The 16,105-nt window shown below is 36.4% G+C and overlaps 2 protein-coding genes across 3 annotated transcripts; both read left to right on the top strand.

The window, feature by feature from the left end:
* The first annotated feature begins 2,748 nt into the window (after positions 1-2,748).
* Positions 2,749-6,888, top strand: LOC148837065 (extracellular calcium-sensing receptor-like). Its single transcript, XM_088914848.1, has 6 exons — positions 2,749-2,951; positions 3,168-3,462; positions 4,023-4,835; positions 4,916-5,143; positions 5,578-5,701; positions 5,975-6,888. The coding sequence occupies exons 1-6, from the start codon at positions 2,749-2,751 to the stop codon at positions 6,886-6,888; spliced, it is 2,577 nt and encodes an 858-aa protein (XP_088770974.1).
* Positions 6,889-11,154: 4,266 nt separating this feature from the next.
* Positions 11,155-15,310, top strand: LOC148837066 (extracellular calcium-sensing receptor-like). Of its 2 annotated transcripts, none has more exons than XM_088914783.1 (6): positions 11,155-11,357; positions 11,571-11,865; positions 12,550-13,362; positions 13,445-13,672; positions 14,003-14,212; positions 14,384-15,310. In XM_088914783.1, the coding sequence occupies exons 1-6, from the start codon at positions 11,155-11,157 to the stop codon at positions 15,308-15,310; spliced, it is 2,676 nt and encodes an 891-aa protein (XP_088770909.1). The 2 variants fall into 2 exon arrangements, with proteins under 2 accessions (XP_088770909.1, XP_088770910.1); XM_088914784.1 differs by having other exon boundaries at positions 14,003-14,126; positions 14,397-15,310.
* The last annotated feature ends 795 nt before the right edge of the window (positions 15,311-16,105 follow it).

The raw sequence follows: 16,105 nt of genomic DNA on the forward strand, positions 1-16,105 counted from the left end.
AACACCAGCAAGACTAAAGAAATGGTCGTGGACTTTTGAAGGAATAAATCTCCGCTGAACCCTGTTTCCATCCAGGGTGAGGACATAGAGGTGGTGCAGTCCTACAAGTACTTAGGGGTACACCTGGATGATAAGCTGGAGTGGTCTGGTAACACTGACACCCTGTTCAAGAAAGGTCAGAGCCGACTCTATTTTCTTAGGAGGCTCAAGTCATTTGGTGTGTGTGGAACACTGCTACGCATTTTTTATGAATCAGTGGCGGCAGCGGCCATCTTCTACGCTGTTGTGTGCTGGGGCAGCAGCATCATGACAAGAGATGTAAATAGACTCAATAAACTCATCAAGAAGGCTTGATGGCTCTGTGCTGGGGCTGAGCCTTGACCCCCTGTAGGTGGTGGTGGAGAGGAGAATGCTGACCAAGCTCACAGCCATCATGAACAATGCCTCTTCTCTGCTACATGGGTCTGTTATTAGGCAGCGGAGCACTTTTAGTAACAGACTGCTCCAGCTACGGTGTTCAAGGGAACGTTTCCACAGGTCTTTCCTCCTGGCGTCTGTGAGGGTGTATAACACTGCCCTAAGCTAGGACTTAGCCCTTCATCTGCTCGTCTATGGGCAGCATGTTGCACTATTGTACTTTTTGGACACTCAATCTGTATATACGTACCTATGCACATTTTGCACATATTTTTTTGTTTTACAGTGACTATGAGCATATTTTGCACACACCTAACTATGTATTTATTTTATATTTATTTTGTATTACTGTACGTATTTTAATTTTTCGTCTATTCTGATTCTGTTTTTGCTTGTCTTGGGCTGGGCTGCTGTAACACCTCAATTTCCCCTTCAGGATCAATAAAGTCATATCTATCTATCTAAATATAGTTCTGTGCTGCTCAACACATGACTTCAGTACCTGCCCACTGATGTGATCAGGTCCAAGACTAATTGTCTTGAAAATGTTTTAAATACTCTGCGTATTAAATTCAATCTTGGTGGAAGCAGTGAGCTTCTCTTAAGTTCCCTGTTTTCTCTACTAAGTTCATGCTTGTTAAAAATAAGTTAAAAACTGTCCAGTTCCTCAGCCAGCTTTTTGCTAGTGTTGAAACTATCGATATTCACAGTGTTTTTCTAAAGATTAACTTTGTCCTGCAACTCCATCATAGTTTTTGTTACGCTCCATTGAGTTCTTAGATCATAAAAAAGCTAAATAGAATAGAACATTTATCTGATGATCAGTATATTTCTAATAACATAAGTATTTTATTCAAAATCAGAATAAAGATTGAAAAAATACCTACATTGGTGGCTACAGGCTATAACTATTCATAACAATGGCTTAAAACATAAAACAAAATTGTCAACATTAGATCTTAATGTAAAATATGCTTAACTGAAGTCTGAAGTTAAAATTAAATTGAAGTTAATTTGTAAGTGTTATTAAAAATTGTTAATATTACAAAATAACTATTTCAATCAACAAAATTCAAGGAATTTCTCACATTTAAAAGTTCCTAACACAAACAAAAAAGGAACCTGATATGATAATGCTATGCTATTTTATTTTGGTGTTTGCAACATAAACAATAAAGAAGCTGTACAAAATCAGTTTTCTTTCAACTCATTTTCATTATTTTTAAACAATTTCAGGACAGCTATATACAGTATACTGTAGAAAAGCATAAACCTGTGGACACTTTCAACCATGTAAAGGTTCTGACCTGATACTGTGTAAAAAGCACTTTTTTGTGTAACAGGACAAGATTCTTCTTCAATATTCCCACATAAGAGGGTACAGATTACGTAAATAAACATACAAAAAACCTATTCATTCACTAAAGCAATTGAATTCAACATAATTGGTACCCAAGAGGGTTGCATGATGGCGCAGTGGGTACGATTGTTGATTTGAAGTGGTGGGGTTCAATTCAAGACCTGGGAGACTACCTGTGTGGAGTTTGTATGTTCTCCCTCTGTTTGTGTGGGTTATCTATAGGTGCTCCTTGCAAAGATACACTGATAGGTTTACTGGGCCCTGGGAAACTTGGCCCTGGTGTGAGTGTGTTTGTTTGTGTCTGTGTGTGCCCTGAGATGGGTGCCCTATTAAGGGTATATCCTGCCTTGTTCCTGTTGCTTGCCTGGATAGGCTCTGGCTCCACTACGATCCTGAATTGGATGAAGTGGTTAGAAAATGGATGGATGAAGGTATTGAATTTTAATGTTCATATTTTTCTTTCTTCAAGAAATAAAATCAGCAGTAACCTAAAAAATCTAAAAGCGTAGTCGATATAGACATGTTTTTAAAAACAGTTAAAGCCAGCTTCTCCTTTGCCATTCTGAACTGAAATAGAATTTCTCATTTAAGATCATTTTAACAAATAATTTAGAAATACACAAAAAATGTTTTCAGGAATTCCACTAGGAAATTAATTTAGTAACCACAGATAATAATTGACAGTGTTCTGTATAATTTTAAGAGAAATTAGTGGTGGGGCAGTTTATTGAGTATGAATGTCTAAAAGCAATTATTGACTGATATATTCTCTATCTGCATCCTACACAGTTATGATTTTTCTGTTCTTTTTTTTTCTCCTAGGGCAGTCCAAGATATTGAAAACACTTCTGAGAATTAATCCAGTGAAGCGAGTGTGATCATTGACTCAGGCAACTGAGAATTGTATATGCGGTATATATGTTCCTTGAACAAAAACACATGTCCCATAGACAGGAAGCAGAGAATTTGCAATGTTGCTGCTTGCAGAAGTAGTGCTAATTGCTCTTTTCTCAAGAGCTGAAAAGCCTGTTTGTAAGCAATATGGAACACAAGAACTGCTTCAGTTCTCCAAAGAAGGGGACATCATTTTAGGAGGAATTTTTTCATTCCATAAAAATCCCATTCTTGTTAAACCAACATTTAAAGTCAACCCAGGACACATCCAGTGTGAAGGGTAAGTGGTCTTGAAGTGACATAATACTTTTTTTTAACAAAGGAATATGAATAATGAGTCATGTTTCCAAAAATCCTAGTATGAATTGAATTGCTGATATTATTGCATATTTAGTTTACTACTTTTGTATTTGTTGTTGTATTAATCACTAATATTTTAAATGTTAGAGCAATAACACAAGAGCCTGAAAATTACTTGAAAGCATTTTCCCTGCAGATTAAATCCTGGAGAATTACAATATGCACAAACCATGATCTTTGCTATTGAAGAAATCAACAACAGTTCAGACATCCTTCCTGCTGTTTCCGTGGGCTATAAGATATATGAGGCTTGTCGTTCAATACCATTGTCTATAAAAGCATCATTAGATTTAATGAATGGGCAGGAAAAAGAATTTATCACAGACCAGTCCTGCAACAAATCATCTTCAGTCCACACCATCATAGGACAGTCCAGCTCCACACTTACAATAGGAATTGCAGCAACTGTTGGACCTTTTCACATACCTGTGGTGAGAAAACTTTATTGAACTTAGAAAATGACTAGAATTAAAACCTATGTATCCATCCTATTTCAACACATGCTCACATATAGAGCTCAAAAAGAAAAGAAAATATTAATGCTGTACGTAAAGTTTAAATGCTTAATAATATTTCATTTTCTTGTAATTCTTTTAAGACATTTTTCACAAAAGATATTTTTTTGTTGTTTAGAAAGGCAACACCTACTGTTTAATACAACACCAACTATAACACATACAGAATGTAGGGTTATAGATATTAGTGTCGGAAAGGCCTATTTTATGTAAATTAATTGACAACAAAAATGTATACACTTTTTGAACAGGGTCTAATCATAAAAGCATGCTCTTGTAAGTTAATTCATTTAAAGCAACAGACACTAATAATGATGCAAAAACTATTAAAATCAGCTTATCTACTATATGTCATTTCATACTTTAAAATGAAAGCAATTATTTTTTTTGTCTTAAAACACAGTCTTAAAAGCTGGAAATGGTACATCATTTAAAATTAGCTGCCTCTCCTTTTCCCACAATTTTCTTTGCTTTAGATAAGTCACTTTGCTTCCTGTGCCTGCCTCAGTAACAGAAAGGAGTTCCCCACATTCTTCAGGACAATTCCCAGTGATTATTACCAAAGCAGAGCCCTGGCAAAGCTTGTGAAGCACTTTGGATGGACCTGGGTTGGGGCCATTAGAAGCAACAATGATTATGGCAATGATGGGATGGCTACCTTTTTACAAGCTGCTCAGCAAGAGGGCATCTGTATTGAATATTCAGAGTCCATTTTCAGAAGTGACCTGAAAGAGAAATTACTTAAAGTTGTGGACATTGTGAAAAAATCAACTTCAAGAGTAGTTGTTGCTTTTACATCTTCTTTAGATATGGAAATACTGGCAAAAGAACTGTTTATTCAAAATGTCACAGGTTTCCAGTGGGTGGGCAGTGAAGCGTGGGTTACAAACAGATATGTTGGATCAAAGGAAGGTTATAAAGTCCTGGGTGGGGCCGTTGGCTTTGCAATTCCGAATGCAGAAATACCAGGTCTGAAGGAATTTATTCTAAATGCTCGTCCATCAGACACTCCTGGAAACACTGGCTTAAACGAATTGTGGGAGACGATTTTCAATTGCAGTCTAACATCTCATAATGATTCAAGTACTAAGCCATGCACAAGATCAGAGACCTTGAAAGGAATAAGCAATCAATACACGGATGTATCAGAACTGAGGATATCCAACAATGTGTATAAAGCAGTGTATGCTGTAGCCCATTCATTACACAACCGTTTTACTTGCAAAATCAGTCAAGGTTCATCTGATGATGAAGCATGTGCAAACAAAAAGAAAATTGAACCTTGGCAGGTACAAAAAATCTACTTTACAATATTAAGCATTATTTAAAAATAAAACAGAAAGTGATTTAAGCTTTTTTTTATTTCTAGGTGCTGCATTATTTGAGAAGAGTTAACTTCACCACCAGGAGTGGAGACAATGTGTATTTTGATAAAAATGGGGATCCAGCAGCTCGGTACACACTTATAAACTGGCAACATAGTGAGGAAGGAATTACAATATTTCAGACTATTGGTCTATATGATGGCTCCTTACCAGAAGGGCAGCAGTTTATAATGAATGACATCAGGCCTGTGTGGGCAGGAGATCAGGATAAGGTACAGTAATATATTCAATCTTATTTTCATACAGGCTGAAACAAGATCTTTCCCATGTCAATGTAAAGCCCACATAGATTCAGAAAGAGCAGAAACAGTGGGAACCAAAAATATTGCATCTCCGTGATTTTACGGGGAAGACATACATTTTAACACATAATCTGAGGTTATACACTATCATGAAACCTGGAATTGGGTAGATCTGACATAGAAGATATGCTCATAAAAAATGATACAATGACTTTGAATGTGCAGCTTTGACCTTCTTTAGAAGCATAAAAAAGTGGTGGAAGCCTGACCGCTTTTTAGGGTGTCAAAGTAGTGCAGATCTTAAAATTAGAAATACTGTATAGGCAGGCTGGGATTTTTTTATATATTTAAAGTGTTCCAAAACTGTTTTTCAAAATAACTTTGACACTGAATCTGGATTTCAGGTGCCAAGATCGGTCTGCAGTGAGAGCTGCCTTCCAGGCACTCGTAAGGCCATTGAGAAAGGGAAGCCAGTCTGCTGCTTTGTCTGCATCCCCTGTGCAGAGGGAGAGTTCAGTAATGTAACAGGTACAGTAAGTTGCATAAGAAAAAAACAATGAGGTAGATGAGCCAGATGACCTCCCTTCATTTGCTGCTAGTATTGTGTCTTTCTCAAATCTTACAAACTTTACAGATGTAAGATATATTTGTTCTAATATGTGGACATTTTTGTATATAACACTTAGAGAATTGTTATAATAAATATTAAATACTAAATACGCAATATTCACTTTTGCTTTTGCAAAATATGTGGACTTTGACATAACATTTTAAAATTTCATTTTTTATTTGCATTTTCAGATTCAGTGGATTGCTCAAAATGTCCCCTGGAATACAGATCAAATGAACAAAGAAGTCAATGTATCCTAAAAAGTATTGAATTTCTGTCATTTGGAGAATTAATGGGAATACTTTTAGTCACATGCTCTGGATTTGGAACTTCCCTAACCATAGCAATAGCTGTTGTTTTCTTCAGATACAAAGATACTCCCATTGTTAAAGCCAATAACTCTGAACTGAGTTTTCTTCTGCTCTTTTCATTGACTCTGTGTTTCCTCTGTTCACTTACTTTCATTGGCCAGCCCTCTGACTGGTCCTGTATGTTGCGCCACACAGCATTTGGGATCACATTTGTTCTGTGCATCTCTTGTGTTCTGGGGAAAACAATAGTGGTGTTAATGGCCTTTAGGGCTACACTGCCAGGCAATAACATCATGAAATGGTTTGGACCCACACAGCAGCGGTTAAGTGTTCTTGCATTCACACTTATACAGGTCTTGATTTGTGTTCTTTGGTTGATAACAGCACCTCCTTTTCCATACAAAAACATGAAATACTATGCAGACAGAATCATTCTGGAGTGTGACTTGGGATCTGTAGGTGCATTCTGTGCTGTGTTAGGGTATATAGGATTCCTCTCTGCCATGTGCTTTGTGCTCGCTTTCCTGGCTCGGAAGCTGCCTGATAACTTCAATGAAGCCAAATTCATTACATTCAGCATGCTAATATTCTGTAAAGTCTGGATCACTTTTATCCCAGCTTATGTTAGTTCTCCGGGGAAGTTCACAGTAGCTGTCGAAATATTTGCTATTTTAGCTTCAAGTTATGGTTTGCTATTCTGTATTTTTATGCCAAAATGTTACATTATTTTATTTAAACCAGAAGAAAATACAAAAAAGCATGTGATGGGGAAAATGCCCTCAAAATCTCTGTAAAATAATTAATGTCTTCAAATATACTGTTACAGTAATTTCTAAATATTTTTGTTTCGATTTTGAACTTCTAGAAGAGCTTTAAGGCAGTAGTGATATTTGCCACACCACAATTCCACCCAAAATATTTTATCATAATTTTACCCCAACATTAATACAGTATGTAATCAATTAATGTTGTAGTCTAGTATTTTTAGCAGTTATAACTATACCATCTAGATGTATGCAGTCTTGTTATTGGTCCAGTCAGAGAGCTGTCGCTTTTGGTTTTTAATCTAACTGGGCCTTTAACCACTGATGCACATAGTGTAATTTATTGGTTTGATTGTTTAAACCTTTTTCCACTCAGTCCTTCAGCATTTAATCAATCAAGGTTTATTTATCAAATGCACAACAACACAGCATACAGCGGTGTTTGTCAGCAATGAAATGGTTTTTCCACAAGCTCGCAAGGAGAGATAGGACAGGAGTTGATAGAATTAAGGTTACAGAGTAGAATACAATAAATTATACAATTTACGATTTACAAGATTTACGCAATGAATAACATAATGAGATATGGTAGACATAGGAGGTGTCAGGGAAAGAAAAAAAAACACATTTGCACCTTATCAGTTTCAGGTGGACTGACTATTTATCAGTGGTCTTTTGGGTAACTGCTGGTGGCTGCTGTGGTTGGCTATTCAGCAGTCTTATTGCCTGAGGGAAAAACCTGTTTTGAAATCTGTTGGTCTTTGTCTGTATGCTTCGGTATCGTTTTCCAGACAGTAGTAGAGAAAACAGATTACGGTTGGGGTGACTGGGGTCCTTGAGAATAGACCTGGTCTTCTTGAGGCCTCTAACAGAGTAGATGTCCTCGATGTTCGGTAGCACGCAGCCGGTGATGTGCTGTGCTGATTTCACCACCCTCTGCAATGCTTTGCGCTCCAGGGTGGAGCAGCTCCCATACCAGGCAGTGATGCAGCCAGTCGGGATACTCTCAATAGTGTACCTGTAGAAGTTGGCCTGGATGTGTGACGGCATACTGAACTTCTTTAGTCTACGAGGAAAGAGCAGGCACTGCCGTGCTGTCTTGGCTACGCAGCTGGTGTGGTGGGACCAGGTTAGGTCTTCTGTGATGTTAACACCTAAGAATTTAAAACTGCTGACCCTCTCCACTGCAGACCCGCTGATGTAAATGGGTGCGTGGTCTGCTCTCTGATGTTTTCTGTCGCATACTGAAAATAATGCAGCATCTCCTCAACTTGTTAAGAATTAGATTGTATATTTCTGACTAAAACACTTTATAAGGTGATCAATTTATGATGAACAAAAGTGTGAAAAATAAGGTATCAAACAGTACATTATTAGTGTTGTCTTTTTCCATCAGCTTAAGTCCAGAGTTAATTACATTACAACTAACTCATCTGAATAAGTAACAGGAAACAGGAACTGAAAAATGGTTTAGACCAATTACATACGCTATACAAATTTGCAAAAGTTGATGAAGTTTTAAAAATAATACATCTAAAATTGAACAGATAAATATTTTTGTCTATTATTAAGATCGTGGGCGAAAATCACTAGACACAATAGACCCCCAGGACTGTAGTTGAGAATCACTGAAATAGAATCAGGATATACAGTACAACAGAACATTTATACATTAAAAGATTTGACCGAAGGTCTTGCCACTGGGAGGCTTGTAGAGCGAGGTTTACAGTGTGATTGCCAAAATATTTCTGTTCTGATTTCAATACTGTATGTGGTACAATTGATTACTTCAGAAAAAAAAACAAAAGACATCACAAGTTTCTGTAATGTTTTCTATTATTTAAATGCCCTTTGTATAGAGGTTTGAATGATTAATGTATTTAAAATGTCATTTAAATAAATACTTGTACTACAATCATCAATAAAAGTATGCTCCTGTTGAAAATGCATTAATTTATCTTAGTTGTTTCACACTTGTATAATTAAAAGTCACTCTAGACAGGACACTGTTTCAAAGAAAGAGTCTCTCCTTTGTGCTTTCAGGAATGGAATGTTTGAGGTTACTCTCTGGGAAAAGGAGACAACACCTGTGTTATGATATTTTGGTGTCTGACGGTCTACCATACATGGCTTTCTGTCCTGAGCTTTGGTCAGCAATGTCCTGTCTCGGAATTCACACTAACTGACCTGACAGTTAAAGGTTAATGAATAAAATTTGCCACTTAATGAGTTATCTGTCTCAGAGATGAGAGAAATATTGATGCAAAGTTGCAGTTTTTTTAATATTAGGGAACACAATAAAGGGGCAATCAGACATCTCAGGGCATTATGAAAAACTGGAAGAGAAAAAGAAAGGAAAGTGATAGTAGTCATCCAAGGGGAACCTTTACAGAAAGAAAATAAGACAGCTGACAGACTGTGCCTCAATCTCTTTATTTTGTAGGATACAACATTAATATTGAAGATATACTTAGAAAATAAAAAAACCTTAACTGAAATAAAGAAAAACATATAAATATATACAGTATGTGTATAAATTAGTACATATATATTACATAAAAAAACATTATATAATTGCAAAAACCTAAATATATTAAAATCAGGAAAATTAATATATTTTTGTAGCAGGCATAAAGACATTTTATGAAAAAAAATAGTGCAGGTAAGTCCACTATTCTTTGGCTAGTGTCACAGGCTAGTAGTGTGTGTGCTCACTGTTGGAAACAATACCAGCTGTACAGTACATCTACGACTCATGTTTTGCAGATGTTCTCACAGATCCTGGTCACAGACGTGCCTGTTCAACAATCAGAATTCAAGTCCTCCCAGCCCGTCCCATGCAGATTCACAGCTGGGGAGCATGGGATCCACAACGCAAGCGCCACGTTCTCATGCCACAAAAAAGCCATCATAATACAGTACTATACATGCTGCATTACAGCGGGCATTCCCCTGTGACTGTTGTCTGGTCAGGAAGACTCTACAGAGCGGAGGAATGGCAGGTGAGGTACCATGACCAGTACAACGCAATGCCATACAGTTAGACTGCCACAAATCATGGCATGGGATCCACTAGGTGTAGCACTAAGCCTGGTGGAGCTCATGCCTTAAGACACACTGTGTATCAAGTTCAACCTTGGTGGAAGTAATGAGCTTCACTTTAAGTTCCCTGGCAAAAGTAAAGACTGTTTTAGACATTCGGGCAGGAAGAGGTTCATTCCATGCTGAAAGATGCAGAAAAGAAAAGAAACACAACTTTTCCTGTGTAGAGTCTTCTTCAAGTGTGAAGAGAAGAGCGAAAATACAAGAGCTATCAATTTCAGAACAGCTATACAGTATGTGGAAAGGCAGATTGAGCTATGGACACTTCCAATCATGTAAAGGCTCTGGCCTGATGCTGTGTAAAAAGCACTTTCTTGTGTAACGGGACAAAATTCTCCTCCAGAAATCCAGGGTACAAATTAAATAAATGAACATACAAAATGCATATTTATTCATTACAGCAACTGAATTCAACATTATTAATGGTAATGAGGAAATGTTAGTGCAGTGGTTAGCATTGCTGCTTAGCACTGCTGGAGACCGGCATTCAATACCAGACTTGGGTATTTGTGGAGTCTGTATGCTCTTCCTGTGTTTGCATGGGTTTCCTCCAGGAAAACCAGTGCTCTCGCTTCCTCCCAGAATCCAAAGACATACTGGTAGGTTATTTGGGCTCTGGGAAAATTGGCCCTGGTGTGAGTAAGTGTGATTGTATCTACCGTATGTGCACTCTGGATGGATGATGGTAATGAAATTTAATGTTCATACTTTTCATTGTTCAGCATATAAAATCAGCAATAACCCTGGAAATCTAATTTTAGTTTTAAAACAAGAAACACCATCTCCTCCTCTGTCATACAGCACTGAAATGCAATACATACCATTTATCATTGAACAACATCTTTTATTATAAACACTTCATTTAATACTGTATACACAAAAATTGTCCTTGTGAATTCCATTAGGAAATTAATTTTATAGCCACAGATAACAATTGACTGTGTTCTGGATTATTGTAACAGGGATATATTAAAAGAATGCTTCACTGAAATATCATCTGTGTATACCCTATAGATGAAAATTATTTTTCTGTTCTTCATCCTAAGGCAGATGAAGATGACGAACACACCTCTGAGAATTGATGCTTTGAAGCAAATGTGAGCACTGAGTCAGGCAACTGAGAATTGGAGTGCAGTATATAAGTGCCTTGAACAACAGCACTTTGTCCCATAGACAGGAAGCAAAGCATTTGCAATGTTGCTGCTTGCAGAAGTAGTGCTAATTGCTGTTTTCTCAAGAGCTGAAAAGCCTGTTTGTCAGCAATACGGAACACAAGAACTGCTTCAGTTCTCCAAAGAAGGGGACATTATTATAGGAGGAATTTTTTCATTCCATAAAAATCCCATTATTGTTAATCCAACATTTAAAGTCAACCCAGGACACATCCAGTGTGAAGGGTAAGTGGTTTTGAAGTGACATAATACTTTTTTAAAAAAAAGGAATACGAATAATAAGAAATGTTTACAAAAATGCTCGTATTGAATTGCTGTTATTATTATTTACTGATGTTTACTTTACTACTTTTGTTTTTGTTGTGGCCTGTATCACTAGAAGTGTAATTGTAAATACAATAACACAAAAATGTGTTACTGAAAGCATTTTCCCTGCAGATTACATCCCGGAGAATTACAGCATGCACAAGCCATGATCTTTGCTATTGAAGAAATCAACAACAGTTCAGAAATGCTTCCTGCTGTTTCCCTGGGCTATAAGATATATGAGGCTTGTCGTTCAATGCCATTGTCTATAAAAGCATCATTAGACTTAATGAATGGGCAGGAAAAAGGATTTATCACAGACCAGCCCTGCAACAAATCATCTTCAGTCCACGCCATCATAGGACAGTCCAGCTCCACTCTTGCAATAGGAATTGCAGCAACTGTTGGACCTTTTCACATACCTGTGGTGAGAAAACTTTATTGAACTTAGAAAATGACTAGAATTAAAACCTACAGTAACTTAGAAAATGACTAGAATTAAAACCTATCTATCCATCCTATTTCAACACATGCTTATTTATTGAAATAAACAAGTTTATTGAACTTAGAAAATGACTAGAATTAAATAATGTATCCTATCCTATCTATCCTATTTTAGCACATGCACTCAAAGCTTAAAAAGAAAAGGTAATTTAAATGTTGTACACAAAGCTTAAAGGCTTAACAATTTTTAAGTTTCTTGTATTTCTTTTAAGACATTTCATTCAGTCATTTCATTTAAGACACTTCTTTTGTTGTTGAGAAAGACAGCGTACAGTATAATACAGCACCATCTATAATACTGTATGTTTAGAATGTAGGGTTATAGATATTAGTGTAGTGATAGCCTATGTTACATAAAATAATTGACAAAAATTTCTACACTTATTGTACAGGGAATAAACATAAAATTTTCTTGTAAATTTGAAGCAACAAATACTGATTATGAAACAAAAACTCTTAATCACCATAATTGTCTGCAATGTTTCATTTCATTCTTTGAAAGCAATTTAGTTTTTTTTCTTAATTCATATTCTTAAAAACTGGTAAATGGCAAATTAATTTGAAATGAATTGCCTTTCCTTTTACTACATTTTTTGTTTTGCTTCAGGTAAGTCACTTTGCTTCATGTGCCTGTCTCAGCAATAGAAAAGATTTTCCCACCTTCTTCAGAACAATTCCTAGTGATTATTACCAAAGCAGAGCAATGGCAAAGCTTGTGAAGCACTTTGGATGGACCTGGGTTGGGGCCATTAGAAGTGACAGTGATTATGGCAACAGTGGGATGGCTACCTTTGTACAAGCTGCCCAGCAGGAGGGCATCTGTATTGAATATTCAGAGGCCATTTTCAGAAGTAACCCGAAAGAGAAATTACTCAAGGTTGTGAACATTGTGAAAAAGTCAACTTCAAGAGTCATTGTTTCTTTTACATCTTCTTTAGATATGGAAATACTGGTAAAAGAACTGTTTATTCAAAATGTCACAGGTTTCCAGTGGGTGGGCAGTGAAGCATGGATTACTGAGAGTCTCGTTGCGTCAGAGGAGGGCACTAAAGTCCTGAGTGGAGCAATTGGCTTTGCGGTTCCAAATGCAGAAATACCAGGACTGAAACAGTTTATTCTGAATACTCGTCCGTCAAACACATCTGGAAACACTGGCTTGAATACGTTTTGGGAGAGTTTTTTCAGCTGTAGTCTAACTCCTCACAAGGACTCCAGTATGAAGCCATGCAAAGGAAAAGAGACCCTAGAGGGAATTAATAACCAATATACAGATGTATCAGAGCTAAGAAGGACATATAATGTGTATAAAGCAGTATATGCTATAGCTCATGCATTACACAGCCTTTTCATGTGTGGAAATGGCCAGGGACCATTCCATGGAAATACATGTGCAAACAAACACAATATAAAACCTTGGCAGGTAATCAGTTATGTTATACTCTGCATTATTAAGAACCAAACACAATTGCATCTGCTACTGATAAATGCTTGCTTTCTTCTAGGTGTTGCATTACCTGGCAAACGTTAACTTCACCACCAAGAATGGAGAGAAGATCTATTTTGATAAAAATGGGGATCCAGCAGCTCGATACACACTAATAAACTGGCAGCCTAATAAGAAAGGAATTATAATATTTCAGACTATTGGTCTATATGATGGCTCTTTACCAGAAGGACAGCAGTTTATAATGAATGACATCAGGCCTGTGTGGGCAGGTGATCAAAATAAGGTAATGTATTCACTCTCTTTTTCATTTGGGTGAAACAAGACTTTTCCATGTTAATTCAAAGCCCACAGACATAAAAGATGCATCGAAGACAAATCTTGCATACCTCTCTTTTCCTGGTGATGCAACTCAGAGAAGAGTTACAGTATGTGTCCGCTATTTCTGCAACCATTAATGCTATAAAATAATGGGATCTCAAATTTTCATCAAATCCTAGTTTAGTAATTACATTGAGCTTAGTCTTTTTTGGGGTCTGAGCATTACAAATTAATATGTAAGTATTCATACTAAGTGATTTCCAAAATCATTTTGAGCATTTAATCCGGGTTTTAGGTTCCAAAGTCAGTCTGCAGTGAGAGCTGCCTTCCAGGGACTCGTAAGGCCATTGAGAAAGGGAAGCCAGTCTGCTGCTTCATTTGCATCCCCTGTGCAGAGGGGGAGTTCAGCAACACTACAGGTAAGCTCATTAAGGCCATATTTCTATTTATTTTCTTCTATTCTGTAATGCACACGCTTAAACATATTTGTGAATGTTATTTCTGTTCATTTTTTCCTTCAAATATTTCAGGAATGCTGACATAAAAAGCTATTTTAAATATTACAATATTTTGTATTTATCTTCAGATAATCATAATAGAGACAAAATGTTTTGGATTGTTCCAATTACTGAAGTAAAAATTAAACATCTCCTTTGGGAACTAAATTATAATTTGATTTCTATTTCCAGATTCTGTGGAGTGTTCACAATGTCATTTGGAATACAGATCTAATGAGCAAAGAACTCAATGCATCTTAAAAAACATTGAGTTTTTATGTTTTGGAGAATTAATGGGAATACTTTTGGTAACATTTTCTGTTTTAGGAAGTATCCTAACCATAGCAATTGCTGTAATTTTTTTCCGATACGGATCTACTCCAATAGTAAGAGCCAATAACTCTGAACTGAGTTTCCTTCTGCTCTTTTCATTGACTCTGTGTTTCCTCTGTTCACTTACTTTCATCGGCCAGCCCTCTGACTGGTCCTGTATGTTGCGTCACACAGCATTTGGGATCACATTTGTCCTGTGCATCTCTTGTGTTCTGGGGAAAACAATAGTGGTGTTAATGGCCTTTAGGGCTACACTGCCAGGCAACAACATAATGAAATGGTTTGGGCCCAAACAGCAGCGCTTAAGTGTTCTTTTTTTAACACTCATACAGATCTTTATCTGTGTTGTTTGGTTGGCAAAATCACCTCCTTTTCCTAACAAGAACATGAGCTACTATAGAGAAAAAATAATTTTGGAGTGTGACTTAGGATCAACAATAGCATATTGTGCTGTGTTAGGATATATAGGATTCCTCGCTGCCACGTGCTTTGTGCTTGCTTTCCTGGCTCGGAATCTGCCTGATAACTTCAATGAAGCCAAATTCATTACATTCAGCATGCTCATATTCTGTGCTGTCTGGATCACCTTTATCCCAGCTTATATCAGCTCTCCTGGGAAGTTCACAGTAGCTGTGGAAATATTTGCTATTTTAGCTTCTAGTTTTGGTTTGCTGTTTTGTATTTTTATGCCAAAATGTTATATTATTTTACTGAAACCTGAAGAAAATACCAAAAGAAATGTAATGGGTAAAATATCCTCAAAATCCCTCTAAAAAAATAACAGGTACATCTGTACTTAACATGTTTTGGATTGTATTGCATTTCCGTAAACATTTGCTTCTTTTGTTTCACATTTTAAAAAAGCATTAAAATGTATGGATACTTAAATATTTTCTGTAAGTTTACTTCCAATTGTTTACCATGAATGCTTTTCATAATATGAACAGAGGGAGGATGTATAATTCAACAGAAACAGATGTTTTGAATTTGGAAAGATATCTTGCTGTAATTACTTTTCAGAACTTTATAAAATATTTCATTTTTACTTAACATAATTTCATTGTAGCATTAAAAACACCATGAGAAAAACTGGTCTTTTTTATGCATTTATATTGACCATGTACTGTATAGTAATTACTCGCCAATACAAGTCCTAATCTGACAGATAACAGGCTCAAGGCAAGTCACAACATGGACAAGACCCCAGTCCCCTGTTGTCCAAACACAGATTATTAACACAACAAGCACTCAAGGTACAATGATGTTAAAATCTACCATAGGAAAGACTCAAACAAAGGCTGTATGTATGAAATTCATTTTAGAAGATTCTAAAAAAAATTATGCATGTCATTTAACGATAACATTTTTGCCCTCATATAATTCTCTTCAATTTATATATTAAAGCTTCTGCCACAGATATTTACTTAAGGTGCTGGAATAGCTGTGTACAGTGTTAATTGGTCCATTATACACCCTGAAAACTTTGGTTTGAGCGTGTTAGGGAGTATTTAAATTTTTTTAAATTCACACAGTTTTAAGTATTAAGGAAAACAGACTGAAAGGAATAT

This window comes from Atractosteus spatula, chromosome 4 (assembly GCF_055471065.1).
Source record: "Atractosteus spatula isolate fAtrSpa1 chromosome 4, fAtrSpa1.hap1, whole genome shotgun sequence".
NCBI classification, from domain to species: Eukaryota; Metazoa; Chordata; class Actinopteri; order Semionotiformes; family Lepisosteidae; genus Atractosteus; species Atractosteus spatula.